Below are 17,931 nucleotides of genomic sequence, written 5' to 3' on the forward strand. Positions count from 1 at the left end.
AACATTTTTGTTATCAAAAATAAACAATTAAAAATGTCCACACTGAGATCGGTAGGTCGTGAGTTCAAACCCCAGCCGAGTCATACCATAGACTATAAAAATGGGACGCGTTACCTCCCTGCTTGGCACTCAGCATCAAGGGTTGGGATTGGGGGTTAAATTACCAAAAATGATTCCCGAGCGTGGCCACCGCTGCTGCTCACTGCTCCTCTCACCTCCCAGGGGGTGGAACAAGGTGATGGGTCAAATGCAGAGGCTAATTTCACCACACCTAGTGTGTGTGTGACAATCAGTGCTACTTTAACTTTAACATTAAAATATCTATTTATGAGCTTGTCACCTCAACTTATGATTTAAAAATGCACTGTTAAGTGGCCCTCTGATACTATGTGGGTCTCCATAGGAATGAGTTTGACACCAATTAGGACTCAGCCTCTAATCCACCTCAAAGAAAGTCAGAAATGATTCACTCTTTTTACAAAAAGAGGAATTACAAGGAGTAGCTACAACCCCTGCCTTAAACCACAAAGTGCACTCCATTGTGTGTGAGCTGAAACTTATCCCAGCTGATCTAAAGCAAGAGGTGCGATACACCCAAAACTGGTCGCCAGTTAATCGCAGGGCACATATTGACAAACAACCATCAACACTTGCATTTACACACAAGGACAATTTATAGTCTCCACTTAGATTAACATGCATGTTTTTGGTATTAAGGAGTAACAGTAAAATCTTGACTTTGAGGCAGACATGCTAACACTTTTTGACACCCAAGCCATCATTAATCAACAATAGACCGACCATACGTCCTCTTTTCCCCAGACATGTCCTCTTTGGCGGGACTGTCCGGGGTGTCCGGGCGGGGTTTCTTTAAGGTCTCAAATGTCCGGCGTTTTGTGTCAAGGTTGTGTGTATTTTCAATCTACCTACAGCATGGGTCACCAACCTTTTTGAAACCAAGAGCTACTTCTTGGGTACTGATTAATGCGAAGGGCTACCAGTTTGATACACACTTAAATAAATTGCCAGAAATAGCCAATTTGCTCAATTTACCTGTAATAAATAAATATATATTTATATAAAAAAATGGGTATTTCTGTCTGTCATTCCCTCGTACATTTTTTTTTTCCTTTTACCGAATGTTTTTTGTAGAGAATAAATGAAGAAAAAAAAACTTAATTGAATGGTTTAAAAGAGGAGAACACACGAAAAAAATGAAAATTAAATTTTGAAACATAGTTTATCTTCAATTTCGACTCTATAAAATTCAAAATTCAGCCGAAAAAAAAAAAAAACGAGCTAATTTGAATCTTTTTGAAAAAATTAAAAAAAATAATTTATGGGACATCATTATTAATATTTCCTGATTAAGATTAATTTTAGAATTTTGATGACATGTTTTAAATAGGTTAAAATACAATCTGCACTTTGTTAGAATATATATCAAATTGGACCAAGCTATATTTCTGACAAAGATGAATAATTATTTCTTCTAGATTTTCCAGAACAAACATTTTTAAAAGAAATTCAAACGACTTTGAAATAAGATTTAAATTTCATTCTACAGATTTTCTAGATTTGCCAGAATAATTTTTTTGAATTTTAATCATAATAAGTTTTAAAACAATATTTCACAAATATTCTTCGTCGAAAAAACAGAATCTAAAATGAAGAATTAAATTACAATGTATATATTATTCTTTATAATAAAATACAAATAAAAATACATGAACATTAATTTAAAATGTCAGGAAAGAAGAGGAAGGAATTTAAAAGGTAAAAAGGAATATGTGTTTAAAAATCCTAAAATCATTTTCAAGATTGTATTTATTCTCTAAAATTGTCTTTCTAAAAGTTATAAGAAGCAGAGTAAAAAAATAAATGAATTTATTTAAAAAAGTGAAGACCAAGTCTTTAAAATATTTTCTTGGATTTTCAAATTCTATTTGAGTTTTGTCTCTCTTAGAATTAAAAATGTCGAGCAAAGAGAGACCAGCTTGCTAGTAAATAAATACAATTTAAAAAATAGAGGCTGCTCATTGGTAAGTGCTGCTATTTGAGCTATTTTTAGAACAGGCCAGCGGGCTACTCATCTGGTCATTATGGGCTACCTGGTTAAGAGGAGTTAAAATCAAAACAAATTGTGAAGGTGTGCGCACGCAGCAACATTCGTGAGGCAGGGGCAGAGATAAAGGAGCGAGAGACAGAGGTAGTTATTTGAGTGTTAATCAAGGCATTCTTGGTCAACAGCCATACAGGTCACACTAAGGGTGGCCGAATAAACATTTTTAACACTGTTACAAATATGCGCCTCACTGTGCACCCACACCACACAAGAATGGATAACACATTTCGGAAGAACATCCGCACCGTGACGCGACATAAACACAACAGAAAAAAATACCCATATACCCCCCCAACCCCCGCTACACCCTACCCCATGTCCCCAACTTACGTCAGATCAAATATTCCACTTTGAAAAATACTTTTGGTGGAAGATTTTGCATATTTTGTGTTTTTGCCAGGGCGGAAAACAAACAAAAGAACAACATAAAAAAAAAAAAAAAAATGAAATGAGGAATAGATCTGAAGTTGATGTAGACTCCAGAGATTTAAGCGTTAAATATAAAATGCATGTATGCCCAGGCACACCATTATCATCATTTCATGACCGAAGCAAAACACTTTTTACTCTTTCATACTGAAATAAATACACCTACAACTTATTAAATAAAAATATTGAACAAACTACCAGCAGCAGTAAAGTTTAGATCCATGAAGGATAGAATAAAGTGAATGAATGTTTATAACTGAATACATATACATATGCATACTAATTTGTCTTTTTTTAATTAAAACAATTATGAATTAAGTAACGTTTATGACAACCTTTTTCCAAAATATATAATGTGAGGTATAACAGGACAATGCATACGTTTATCATTTGTTTTCAAAACTCTTACAAAATGTGGGACCTCAAAAATTTACTGTGGGATCCCATTTTTATGACTTGATGGCAAGGGCGTAGAATTGGGTAGGGACACGTCCCTACCAATATCCAGCCGCCACTGTGTAGTCACTATCAATACAAGCGCTGCCCGTAATGTTTAGTCAATGATTATGGAACAGAAAGGGTTAAATATCGGTCCCTGCTAGAAGTCCCGCCTCTAAGCTAAATATCGCTCCCTGATTGGTTGTCACTTTAAAGTTAACTTACGTGTGATTGGCTGTCCCCGCTGTCACTCCTTCTGCTTGTAAAAGCTAGCCTATATGCTAGTTGCTAGCGAGGGAGCAGAAGCAGTTAATGCATTCAAGGCTGATCTTTTAAAGCAAGACTGGCAAAATGTTTTTGTGGAGGATACTAATGAAGCATACGATACATTCCTGGATATATTTCTGACACTTTATGACCATCATTGTCCATTGAGAGAATATAAGCAAAATACTAAAAAGAGTGAGAAACCATGGATAACAAGGAGTTTAGTAAAAGCCTGTAAAAAAAAAAAAAAAGTATTTACAAGGAATTTATTAAGAATCGAACAAAGCAAAATGAGGACAAATATAAAAAGTATAAAAACAGATTGACATGTATCATGAAGCTGCAACAAAAAAACTATTATGAACAATTGCTGCAGAAACATAAAAATAATATCATTGAAACCTGGCATGTGCTTAATACTATGATTAAAAAATCTAGCAATAAGGATTTTACAGCATATCTGGTAAAAGATGACAACTCAATTATTGAAAATATTGAAGAAATAGCTTAGGAATTCAATAAGTTTTTTGTGAATGTTGGCCCAAATTTGGCAAAAAATATTGATTTAAAAATGAAGCATGAGAAAAAGTTAAAGCCTGTATCACACATAAACAATTCAATGTTTCTTGGTGGAGCTTGTGAAAGTGATGTGTCAGAAGTGGTCAAAAAGTTTAAAAATAAAAATTCTGTCGATGGTAACAAGGTGGATATGTCACTTGTTAAAGAAGTGATGGATTGTGTCCTGAAGGCGTTTACTTATATATGCAATAAATCTTTATCAACTGGAATTTTTCCTGACAAAATGAAAGTCGCAAAAGTTATTCCAATTTATAAAACTGGTGATAAACATATGGTCTCAAATTACAGACCTGTGTCCTTACTACCTCAATTTGCAAAAATTCTTGAGAAATTATTTGTGTATAGACTTGATAAGTTTATTGACAAACATGAGCTATTGAATGACCATCAGTAGGGATTCAGGAGTAATCCATCTACATCTCTAGCAGTGATGGACATTGTAGAAAACATAGCTACAGCAATAGAAAAAAAGCAACACACCGTTGGAGTATTTATTGACTTATGTAAAGCTTTTGACACAATCCATCATTCCTTACTTCTGCAGAAATTGGAAAAAAAATGGCATAAGAGGTGTTTCGCAACAGTGGTTAAGTAGTTATTTAAGTAACACATCTCAATATGTGGAAATTAATAAGATTAAATCACAGCCAAGAAGAGTAACTTGTGGGGTTCCACAAGGCTTGGTATTGGGACCTAAGTGTTTTATACTCTACCTAAATGATATTTGTTCAGTATGTAATAAATCAAAATGTATTATTTTTGCCGATGATACAAATGTATATTGTTCAGGAGAAGACTTAAAGGAAGTGTTGAGGATAATAGAGGTTGAGTTAATTCAGCTGAAAAAAATGGTTTGATATTAATAAGTTATCATTAAATGATAAGAAAACCCAATTTATGGCGTTTAGTGGTGCAAGGACAAATTGTGAAGCAAAATTAAAATTAAATCAAGTGGAAATTGATAGAGTAAATGAAACTAAATTCTTGGGAATAATAATTGATCATAAACTGTGTTGGAAACCGCATATTGAATATATAAAGGGAAAAATATCCAAATCTATTGCTATTCTTTATAAAGTAAGACACATGCTGAATAAGACATGCCTGCATATGTTGTATTATTCTTTTATTTTTCCATATTCAATGTATTGTGTTGAAATTTGGGGAAATGTTTATTAAAACAAACATAGACCCAATAATATAATTTCAAAAAAGGGTCATTAGAATAATACACAAAGCCTGCTACTATGAACATACCAATCCATTATTTATGAGTTCAAATGTATTAAAATTTACAGACATTGTGCTTTTAAAAACAATGAAAATTACGTTTCGAGTAAATAACAACAGCCTTCCAGCTTGTATTCTCAGGCTATTTAATTTAAGAGGAGAAAACTATAATTTACGGGGATATCGATTTTTGAAATAGGTAAAGCGAGAACAAATATAAAATACAAATGTATTACAGTTTTAGGAGTTAAATGGTGGAAGAAGCTCAGTGATGAGCTGAAGACATGCACTTCTTTTGTAAAGTGTAAGAAAACATTGAAAGGTGAAATAATTGAAAATTATAAAATATAGTAATTACTTTCATCCCATTGATTTTTTTATTTATTTTTTTACGTTGATGTTCCAGGCAATCTAATCTTCAGTGAAGGTATAGGATAGGCAAATGTGAGCTTTGGCTTCAGCCTATTCCTTTTTTGGTCATTCTTTTTCTTTTCTTTCGTGTGTAAATGTACATAATTGTTTACATATAACATGTACTGTAAAACTGATCACACAAAATGGTTGATTGATTTGATTGATTATATGACCGAAATAAACTTATTTCATTCATTCAGTTCGTTTATGTTTATTTACAATGTTGTATTGCATGAATGTATTTCTGATGTTGTTGATGGACAGTAGGCTATGTTAATTGACAGTATGATGCACAGTTGCACTACAGCCCTACACTAAAGAGTAAAGATGAGAACTCTTCCAAGTTGTCTCCTTTGCTTTCATTTTAGTTGCTTATCCCTATAACATCTGCATGACGTGAAATTATGATTGCTAATGTAAAAAAAAAAAAGTAAACTTTCAGAGTGCTGCCTTGGAGCACTTTTGTGTCCCCACCAATGTCAAAATCAAACCTACTCCCTTGCTTGATGGGTTCCATGGGACTCCATTTTGAAAATTCCTAGCGCCAACACTGCTGTCAACAGAGGAGAAAAAAGGCTTTGTTTAAATAAATATATTATTTATAAAGCAAGTTCAAGTATCATTGGCCAATTTTCACCTAGTCCCGGCCTTGGCGTGCTGCCCGCCTTGGCACGCATATATGTGTCCTCTTTTTGAGATTTCAGAATATGGTCAGCCTAATCAACAATCAATTCCGATAATAACGAGTCATGTATTGGAATATGGGATGCATTATTTAAATTTGTTTAAACTATTAAATTAACCTAAAATATGACTCATTTTATCTTTTTGGAACATATTGGACACAATGTGTTGTCAAGTTTATGAGATGTGATGCAAGTGTAAGCCACTGTGACACTATTCTTCATTTTTTAAATGCTTGTATTTATTTTTTTTAATAAATGGCTGTGATGATAATGCCAATGAGGGATTTCTAATCACTGCTATGTTAGATTTCGTATTAATATTAATACTGTTGTTGATATTATTAATTTTTGTTTGACTACTTTTGGATTGTTTTTGTCATGTTTGTGTGTCCTCTCAATTGCTCTGTTCATGCTATTCTGAATGTTGCTGGGCCTGGTTTGGTTTTGGAATTGGAAATGTATTATTATGGTATTATTGTGTATTATTTTGTTGGATTGATTAAAAAAAATAAAATAAAAAATACTTAATTCCACACAACCAAAAGTTTTTTCAAAGATCAATGTACTGTATGCACATGCACCGCAGACACCAAACATCTTTTTGAAAGTATTTGGATACAAAGATTATTTGGAAATATGTCCTCCTGAAATGCAAGAGTGGTGGCGCCGATTGTACTTTGTCTTGGCAATAAAAATATAACTACAAGATAGGAAATTACAAACCATCGCTTTTAATTGTATTTATTGTTAAATTATATACAATAGACAGATAGATAGATAGATAGATAGATGGATGGATGGATAGATAGATAGATAGATAGATAGATAGATAGATAGATAGATAGATAGATAGATAGATAGATAGATAGATAGATAGATAGATAGATAGATAGATAGATAGATAGATAGATAGATAGTGTAATGTATGCATGGGGAATAAGTAATCATAATATTAAATATCACATTATAAAATAACAAAATTTGTCTTTATATTGTATAAGCAAAGTTTGGAATTCAGTTAGACCTCCTTTTCACGACACACATTCGTATTATACAGTGTGACGAATATTTTTGCTACAAGGTTGGTCCAGTTTTTTGTACACAATCATGGGCCCGCATATCACTCCACGGAATGGACTGGTCAAATTCCACAAGTCTTAATCCATTTTTAATTGTGTACTACTGCAAAATTGTGGGTCACGGAACAAATTGATTGAATTTACAAAATTTCTTACAGCAAAAATTGCTTTGGTTTTCGTACACTTTGGTTTTCATTGGACCTTTTGGAACTGATGACTTATGAATACCAGGCAATCACTGTGTAAACTAGGAAGTAATATGCTTTATAATTTTAATGACTAACATAATGTGAAGTGAAGTGAATTATATTTATATAGCACTTTTCTCTAGTGACTCAAAGCGTTTTACATAGTGAAACCCAATATCTAAGTTACATTTTCAAACCTGTGTGGGTGACACTGGGAGCAGGTGAGTAAAGTGTCTCGCCCAAGGACACAATGGTAGTGACTAGGTTTGCACCTGGAACCCTCAAGTTGCTGGCACGGCCACTCTACTCACCGAACTATACTGCTCCATAATAATGTAATTATATGCAATGTATGCATGTTGACTTAAATGGGCTGTTTGCAACATGCACACAGATGCCTAGAGGATGCTAACTTTCCAATGCATTTTACTCCCGCCCTCTACCGGCTTCTAGGACGTAATGATGTAACTACGTACGTACGTAACACATGCACATGCTTTAGCTTTGTGTGTTGTTAGCTGTTAATAGCAATTAGCTGTCATTGAATGTATATTCTATCATGACAACAACATGACTACAAATTGTTTTATGCTTTTTTCGGACTGCATTTGTATGTGTGCACGCGCTGCCTGCACTTAGTTAATGACGAGACAGGGTGAGTGACCGCCGTAAACACCAATCATTGTATTTTAGACGGTATTTTTTTTTAAACTTTTTTCAGTTGATTTTGACCGTTTTAAAACAAATGTCTTCTGTTAAACCACTAATGCTTACACAAGCCAGCGAATGGCGGTGTTGTTAAATGTTTTGCTTTAAAAATTTAACTGCAAGCAAGTTGCAAATATCAACTTTAACTAATTGTCACATAAAATATTATCTAATATTTGCAAAAGCATCGACACCGAGAATTAAAACAACTCAACCAACAGTAATAAGTAGGTCAATGTTCTTTTCTATAGCTGAAATATGTTCATTTTGTCTTCTTAGTGAATATATCATAAATTCCGGACTATAAATTGCTACTTTTTTCACACGCTTATAAAACGATGTGGCTAATGTAGGGATTTTATATGTAAAGTTAAAGTTAAAGTACCAATGATTGTCACACACTCTTGGTGTGGCAAAATTATTCTACGCATTTGACCCATCACCCTTGATCCCCCCTTGGAGGTGAGGGGAGCAGTGGGCAGCAGCGGCGCCGCGCCCAGGAATCATTTTTGGTGATTTAACCCCAATTCCAACCCTTGATGCTGAGTGCCAAGCAGGAAAGGAATGAGTCCCATTTTTATAGTCTTTGGTATGACTCAGCCGGAGTTTGAACCCACCGAACTCAGGACGGACACTCTAACCACTAGGCCACTGAGTAGGAAGTATTTAAATACTAGTTCTCAAAAGAAAACCAAGCAAAAGTCACTTAAATGCTGCATTATTGTATGTGGTGGGGCGCCATCTTTTGGCTGAGTTCTCGCAATGCCCTTCAGTTTAGACTAGTGCTTTCAACCGGAAGTAAAACTTGCCGTATGGCCTTCTAGCCGTCCATAACATCTACGCGTATGGATTCTTCATTGATCAATCCAAGCAATGTTTGTAAAATTTACAGTATAACTAAGATTGTTTATACTTAATAAACCCTCCCATGTGTGATGTCTGAAGGAGTATTTGAATGTGCTATCTTAACGTCATTAGGATTAGCTAGTATGCTAACAAGTGGAGTGAAGTGAATTATATTTATATAGCGCTTCACATAGTGAAACCCATTATCTACATCCTCAAGTTCCATTTAAAACAGTGTGGATGACGCTGGGAGCAGGTGGGAAAAGTGTCTTGCCAAAGGACACACTAGCAGTGACTAGGATGGTGGAGACGCAGATCAAAGCTGGAATCCTCAAGTTGCTGGCAAGGCCGCATTACCAACCAAGCCACGCCGCCTGTATTAGTATTATTAACTTACAGTGACATTATTTTTGTATTGTTCTAGTTTCACAAAAGTCTCAGTAAATTCCACAAACATCACGGGATAAGTATTCAGTCTGTTTTGCTGATTGGAGAGCTTGCTTCCAGAGCTAATAGGGGCGCTATAGCTCGGTTGGTAGAGTGGCCGTGCCAGCAACTTGAGGGTTGCAAGTTCGATTCCCGCTTCCGCCATCCTAGTCACTGCCGTCGTGTCCTTGGGCAAGACACTTCACCCACCTGCTCCCAGTGCCACCCACACTGGTTTAAATGTACCTTAGATATTGGGTTTCACTATGTAAAGCGCTTTGAGTCACTATAGAAAAAGCGCTATATACTGTACATACAATTCACTTCACTAATAGGTCCATGATGATGATGTCTGTTTTGTTCGATTAGCAATTTTACTGGCACTGTTTGAAAAGATTATGATATATAAATAAACATTTACAAAATCTTTCTGTGTATAGAATTAATTTTGAACGTATCTATCTGCTGCTCATAGTCTGGTGCGTTTAATACAGGGGTTGGCAAACTACGGACCGTTGGTCCCTTTAATCTGGCCCGCCAAATATTAACACAGAATTGAACAAAGATCTGTTTTGAGAATTTCCACAACAAAACTGATACTGGATTTGGACGCACTTGCAAAAATGGTTGATGAACAACACTGCTCCCACTAAAAGAGAATGTACTGTAAGTGTTAACCTTTTAATACAATTTTTATGTTCCTTTGATGATATGATGTTGTTGAAAATATATCTATTATGATTGAAATAGCCTTTTCTGAGAAGCTTACTCCTAGTTCCAACAGATATGATAAGCCTTGAAATACATATGCTCGCCTGGCCCGTCTGTCAAATTTCAAAAGTCATCGTGGCCCCTAAGCCAAAAAGTATGCCCACCCCTGTTCTAATTCATGGAACTTATTTTTCTTCTTTTTTTCCAAAAATTAGTTGGTGCGGCATATATACAGTTCAGAAAATTTGGTGCATTTGATTTCTCAATTTCAGACAAGTTTAGGTAAAACACCGAATATATCTGACAAGTGTTAAAAGCTAATTGCGATTGTGCATATCAGGGCTGAAGCTATTGATTATTTCAGTAAAGGAGTAATTCATTGATTAGTTTGTTTGATTAATTGGATAAAACACACGTTTTGCCTCAATGCAAATTTTAAATAAACAATATTTTTTTCTACTTGACATAATCGTCAAGTAATGCACTTTAAACGTGCATTATATATCGCAGCAGTCGTGTGGAAAATATGTTATCATATCTAAAGTTCCGTGGACTCCATGCAGTGCCGATTTTATTAATTACTTCATCAAACAATAAATCAAAGCAACAAAATATCAATTGACGTTTTTTCCTAATCGAATTAACTGATTAATCGTTGCAGCCTCAGTATTTACGGGTGTGTGCACAGTGTGTGGATGCTTTAGATTCTGTAATTGCATTAGAAAAAATAATGATGCTTTACATTATAGTGTATAGATATTTGTAGTATAATTCACATGAAATATATTGCATAATACATACATGAACACACCCCACAGACTAGTTAGGTTAATAAATTCATCCTGGCTTAATGGAGGATCTACTTGTGATTATCCAGTCCTCCCTCTAGCTGCTCCAAATGTCTATTGGCTGAAGACTCGCCGGCCTTTCTCTGCTCTTTCAGCCTGTTGTTCTGGGAAAAGCCGAAAGGGAAACATTTAGGTTGTAGGGCTCATTGAGACGCTGTGACAGTTGACTGATGACCGTCCATAAAATGACAAAGCATCGCTGTGTGGCAGCCAGTGTGGCCCACTGCCTCCCCATGGGAAACTAATTGCTTTGAATTGTTGAGGGCAACATTATTTTTCTGCCAATCACTGCGTTTCAATGGTCCGAAAATGACCATGAAACAAGCCTTTTCAGCGAACAAAAACGTTAAATGTCCCCAATGTTGATCAAATTAACTTCAGCACTGTGACAATGGACTATATTTGTGTGGAAATAATGGTGAGTCACAAAAGGAGGTTTCATGCCAGGATTTCACAGTTCTAATGTAAAACTCTTCTCCTATGAATAACGCTGAGCAGAGGTGGGGAGAAAGAAAGCAACCCAAACTAAAAATAATCATTATTTTACAAAAAACTATTTCTTTGACTTTTATCACTTTGTTGTGTGTCTTTTGCAAAGAGAAAACCATTACTTCATGTTTTGATTTATATTACATTTTGGCGGTGTTGGTAAATTGTAAAAAACATGTTTTAATTTGTCTTGAAAATATACACCTAAAAAAGTAATTCTGTAATTACTCAAGGACAGCAATATATATATATATATATATATATATATATATATATATATATATATATATATATATATATATATATATATATATATATATATATATATATATATATAAATAAACACTTTGCTTGACTGTCATGAAACTGGCCCAAACATCAGCAAGAGCTACAGAGCGTTTTTATATATATATATATATATATATATATATATATATATATATATATATATATATATATATGTATGTATTTTAACACGTCTCAATAGTGAGGTCCGCTAGCAAAATGCTGTTCCTTCTCAGCATTGTTCCCCTGAGGCCTTGAAGCACTTTGGAGATAAACACCGTTTAGCGGTTAAAAGAGGCACAGAGGAAAAGGCTTATCAGATCAGTTCTCAATGGGCTGTAAGCTGCATTATACAGCCTGGGCCCCAGATAAGGTGTGAGCTGATGTTTGATGCCCAGTAGCACATCTCTGTCCTCTTGTGTGTTACCCCTGTAATGACTCCTTGTGGATCTCAGCTGGTGGTGTGTTCAGGAACCCCCTTCTTGCTTCTCTCCCCATCACGCAATGTGAGATTAGAGCTCAGAGAGGGAGGCCGGACAGAGAAGAGAGAGAAGAGGAAAAGGGAAGGAGGAGAGGGGGGGGGTCTTTAGATATTCTCCCTGTCCCTTTTCCTGCTCTGCTTTCTGGGGGTAGGAGTCACTTTTAGGACAATAGTCAAAAAGATGGTTCCCAACCAGCCGCTGAATGGGAACACTGTTGGTGGTAGCACTTCATTCAAAGCCCAGGCCGGGCACATTGTCCTCCCAGATCAGCAGAGGAGAATGGAGTTTGCTGGTGGCTGCCAAAAGGTTAGCAGTCTCTGTGAAAGGACCGACCCATTATTTATTGCCCTTTACAGAGCCCAAGGACCCTTTGTGCTCCTCCTCTCTTCCTTCTGCTTCTGCAATGCCAGCTTTTTCTCACTCGGTTGATCCGGATCTGCGTACGACAAGTTCCCTAGAAGTGAGCGACCAAGCCCATTGCCCCCAACTTCCAATCCATGGAATCCTAAAAACCAGGCTGTCCAGAACATGGAAGAACTTAACTTCCACTTACAAAAACTCCAAGTCCGACACTCATCTATTTACATACATACTGTGGTACCTTGGTACCACAATGTTTGCCCTGGTTTTCGTGTATTGTCTCCGTCATTGTACGGCCAAATGTTGCGGGGTCATGCGAGTTAGTTTGTCCACGTACTGTATCTTTCCACAGAATCAAGTGTCCAAATAAAAAATCTCACTTAGGCTCAATTCGAATACCCCAACCCCCCCCACCCCCCCCCCCCCCCTCCGCCCTTGTTTTTGCCCTCCTTCCTTGGTTTTGTGAGTTCACGTCAATCAAGAGGCGTTCGAATCAGCCGTCAGGTAGGGGGGGGAGCGTAGTACCTCCCTAAAAGCAAAGTGAGCTCGCAGACCTCCCTACACTATGGAGTGCGAGGATAAATATGGCAGACCAAAAACCATGCAAATGTAATTAATAGATGTAATTAATGATGTTCCTAATACACACAACACTGATGGTTCAGTCAGACTTAAACCTTGACTGCTCCCCATAAATGTTGGCTTCAAACACAAATACACAATGAAACCATCCATAACTTCAATACCCAACTTCCATAACACTAAGGGGCAATGTCTCCAAGAGGAGCAACAGCAACTCTCCCGTCCAAAGGCAAAACCTAGTAACTCACGTTAAGGTGATTTTGCGAAAACAAAGGAAAACCAATCTATCTTGATGCTGTCTTACAAAGATTTATAAAGTCATCAAACGTATAGATGTTTTCTTGAGCTTTCATTTTCTTGCCAATTGAGCCATGGATTGAATCTGCTCTCATGAACGTGTGGTGTGTCCTTTCTCCAGATATTTTATCACAATCTCGGGTGGGTCCCATTCTGCGTTTGCACATTGGGCAAGAGCCGTGTACAGCGTCCAGTTTTTATTTTGACCTCCACAGTTATCTGCCCAAAAGAGTATGCAAGGGGAAGAATCAAGAACAATACATTTAATGAAGGTGCTTGCAACGTCCTGGGCCAATCTTCCAAATATCCCCTCGTGCCATAATATCACATAATCAGGTTGACCGTCGGCCCCCATTCCTGCAAATGTCTCATTAAAGACAATAAGGCGACTGACAAAGAAGCTCCGATTAGTCCCTTGAGATACTAGGTTTTTCTGTTGTATCTACGCGGTTATGTGGTAGTTGCTAGGTCCTGCCATGCGCATAACAGCTTACTTACGGAACAAATTACAATATCGCATACACAAATGTAAAGCATATCACCTAGGAACTCCAAAATTATTATCAGCTCAGTTTTGACCAAAATTGAGTTACTGGGTTTTGCCTTTGGACGGGAGAACTGTCGTCGAGTAGATACTGTATTTCCATCTTGTAAAGAGTGATGGTAGACAACAGCCACAACATTGACTTGTTTGTCTACACTAGAAGTAATCTTTCAGAAACATCAGTTTGCTTTTAATGGTTTAACTTACAAACCAGAGGAAACTACCTTTGTAAAGATGGACTGTGTAACTTCTGGACAAGTCGTGGAGGAAACTATTATTATTTGCAACGCTATTTGGCCGTTTGGTACATGGGACAAGAGAGCTATCATGTATTTATAAATACAACAATTAAATGAATATTGTAAATTAACAACATAACTTGTTTGAAATAAAATGAAACCTTAACCATAATCAAATGGACTGTGATTGTGAAAATGATACGCGGCGATATCACTCTGTGTGCGCTGCAGATGTTTCTACTTCCTCCTCCGTGCACAGAGGGAAGCGGGGTCCAGTTGCTCACAACATGGAATAAAGAAAGTCATAGTTGGAGGAACTGGTCAGGACATGACACTGTTTTTTTCACCAGCTAAAAAACTTGATAATAACTGCACTGCGCACTAGTAACTACGCGGGTTAGTTAGTTTCAGTTCATTTTGACCATGCAATACAATTACAACCGAGGAAATAATAAACAACAAATAAATGATTGAAGTGCCGTCCAAATAACACCACGTTTTTTGACATGAACATACGGCCCTGGAAACACAGTCAGTGTATTTATTAGGCAGAGGTAACACAAACCAGTGAAAGATTCAAAAGAGCTGCCGTCAGAGCCGACAAACTTCTGCTGCCAGCTTGCTAAACTAACAGAAACAGGTCATGCTACTGAGCGTGAACTCATTGACGTCACACGTTACTAGGCAACGGGGACCGCTTCTTAAAAGGAACACACACAGACGCAGACTGAAACTTATCTTAACTGTATTATGCGAGATATATGAATATATTTAAGTAGTGCAATGATTACCATACTTTTCGGAATATAAATCGCAGTTTTTTTTCATTGTTTTGCCGGGGGTGCGACGTATACTCCGGAGCAACTTATGTGTGAAATTATTAACATATTACCGTAAAATATCAAATATTATTTATCTTATTCACGTATGAGACTAGCCGGATGTCAGCAATCGTCACACACACGTCAAACAATGAAAATTCGGCGGAGGCGGGTCATGGCAGAAATGCATTGTGGGAAAAGAAGATGCTACAGCAATCGTCACACACTTGTCAACCAATGAAAATTCGGCGGAGGCGGGTCATGGCAGAAGTGCATTGTGGGAAAGAAGACGCTACCTGCTACGGTACATTGGCGGTAACTTATAAAAACAAAGGGCTGAACAAAAATGGCACCGAAAAAGAAAGCATATATTGCAGGTTACAAGCTGGAAGTAGTGAAATACGCTGCAGGAAACGGCAATTGAGCAGCAGAAAGAAAGTTTGGAGTAAATGAGACACTTGTAAGGGACTGGCGAAAAGCGGAGACTACTATTACTGAAATGAAGAAAACTAAAAAAGCTTTGTCGGATGGATTGACAAAGCATGGGCTTCAGTGAAAACCGAAACCATCCTGTCCGGATTCAGATAGGCTGGAATAATTGGAACAGCACCTGACGATGACTCTGACGTAAGCGACGTACCGATACAAGAGGAAGCGGCGCATTGTCTTCCTTTGGAGTTGGCAGAATTGTTTAGAAGAGACACCGAAAATGACGATTTTATGGGATTTAGCGATCAGGAGTGACAGATTGTTTGGTAAATGTATAGCATGTTCTATATGTTATAGTTATTTGAATGACTCTTACCATAATATGTTACTTCAACATACCAGGCACCTTCTCAGTTGCTTATTTATGTGTCATATAACAGCCTGTTCACTATTCTTTATTTATATTAAATTGCCTTTCAAATGTCTGTTCTTGTTGGATTTTATTTAATAAATTTCCCCCAAAAATGCGACTTATACTCCAGTGAGACGTATATATGTTTTTTTCCTTATTTTTTATGCATTTTCGGCAGGTGTGACTTATACTCCGGTGCGACTTATACTCTGAAGAATACGGTACTTTCCTTAGTAATTAATTACATTTATTAAATAGTAATTATGTTGGTAATTCAGTCACTTTTTGAATTATTTTTTATATGAGTTTTGATCCATATCGCCCAGCCCTACACTCGTGTTAGCGACAGTGCTATCACAGTTTAGGGATGTTCTCTGTGTTTAGTTGAGTGTTACAGTAGGCCTAATGATGGCATTATGTTCATATGTATGAGTGCACATGTGTAAGTTTAGTGTTAATGATGAAATTGTGATATTTGAGACATTTGATATTGCAACTATTTTTTTTCCTGTGCTCCAAAAAAAATGTATGCGCTATTGTTTTCATTTAATAGCACTGATGCTACACGTGAAAAAGGTAAGCGTACAGCCCTGTAATTACATGCTGACATTGAAGAACAAAGAATCGGTAAAACCATAATAAAAGTGGAAGATTCAATCAAAATAGAATCTTCATCATGCCAGTAAATCCAGCAAAGTAAGGGCATAATAAAAATGCAGGAAAACATTCTCACATCCTTGTCCATTAAAAGGTGGGCCATTCTTTCATCAAAGAGAGAATGGTGTAAATAAAATGTGTCTCATAATTCAACTATGTCAGCCATATACATATAGTTATTCAAAGTGGATGACAGGGGGACATGCTGTGCATTCTGATGCTATTAATATGGGAAGGGACCCGGCAGGTAGAGGACAGCACTCTATTATAAAAAACACACTGTGTGCATCATCATGAGCGCTTAGCAATGTCACAGGCAAATGAATATGGATTAAAAACAAAGTAGGGTCATGTATTTCAATGTACCTGTCTAAAACATAGCCCAACGCCTTCTGCCTGGTTCCCGAGTAGATGGAGGGACTCTTCTCCCAGGCCACCAGGTTGGATGCATCGTGGAATAGGTGGATGTTTACCAGGTCAAAACAACTGGGACATAAAAAAAAACAGCGTGAGGGAATTGATTATATTTGACCTCCTTAAAGCCAGGACAAAACACAAATGTCCACTACAGGAGATGCTGGTTCTTAAGGGGATATACAGAATAACCTAAATCCTTTGAATTTTACAGAAAAACACATTGAAATGTCAGTAAATTTTGAGTTTGGCTGCCCACTGTTGGTGTTATTCTCCCATTTTGTGCTTGAAAAAAGTTTTTTTTTTTTTCTCTACGCACAGGACGTTATGCATGCTCTTCTTATACATATTCTTCCACAAGAGTAAAAGTTAGGCAAATGGCCTGAATAAAGGCGTGCTCGGACTTTGGCGTTGCATAAAAATTGTGATGGCAGGAGTTTTACAAACAATTGAAACGTCATTGAAATCATTGAATCGATGAAAAAGATAACACTTTAAATTTAACTCTAAACTCCAGATTACAGGCAGTGCTTGTCATGTGAACGTGTGTCGCCATGGTGATGCAGCGTGTGTATGCACGCCACAACAGCTTTCTCCTGGCTGGATGTGAATCAAAATTCAGAGATTGATCTTTGCTTCACATGTTAAAAGAACCACTCTGATGTTATTTGTGATGTCAGGTAAGCGTGACAGCTGACAATTTGATAATAACTGCCAAAAAAAAAAAATCAATTGATAGAACAATTTGATATTTATTTTCTAATAAATAGTTACATACTGTATTTCAGTGATGCCTACTCAGATGCATTGAACATTTGTTAGCACCAGGATGTTCAAACACGGCCAATATGTCCCCTTTGGCGGTGGTTGCATGACATAACGATGTGTGATTTGTATTTTAATAGTTATTTTAGGGTCACATTATGGTCCTTTTATCCTAATCTCA

At 36.7% G+C, this 17,931-nt stretch overlaps 1 protein-coding gene across 3 annotated transcripts in view; it reads right to left on the reverse strand.

Annotated features, from left to right (window-relative positions):
• Positions 1–17,931, reverse strand: part of LOC133559275 (inositol polyphosphate-5-phosphatase A-like) — a 453,585-nt gene that overhangs the window by 187,515 nt on the left and 248,139 nt on the right. For 2 of the 3 annotated variants that reach the window (XM_061910882.1, XM_061910883.1), the window contains exon 8: positions 16,938–17,057. The exons of the other annotated variant lie outside the window; for it this stretch is intronic. In XM_061910882.1, the coding sequence (XP_061766866.1) occupies positions 16,938–17,057 (120 nt within the window). The remainder of the gene's footprint in view (positions 1–16,937; positions 17,058–17,931) is intronic. 3 annotated transcript variants of the gene reach the window in all.

The sequence above is a fragment of the Nerophis ophidion genome, linkage group LG09, assembly GCF_033978795.1.
Source record: "Nerophis ophidion isolate RoL-2023_Sa linkage group LG09, RoL_Noph_v1.0, whole genome shotgun sequence".
NCBI classification, from domain to species: Eukaryota; Metazoa; Chordata; class Actinopteri; order Syngnathiformes; family Syngnathidae; genus Nerophis; species Nerophis ophidion.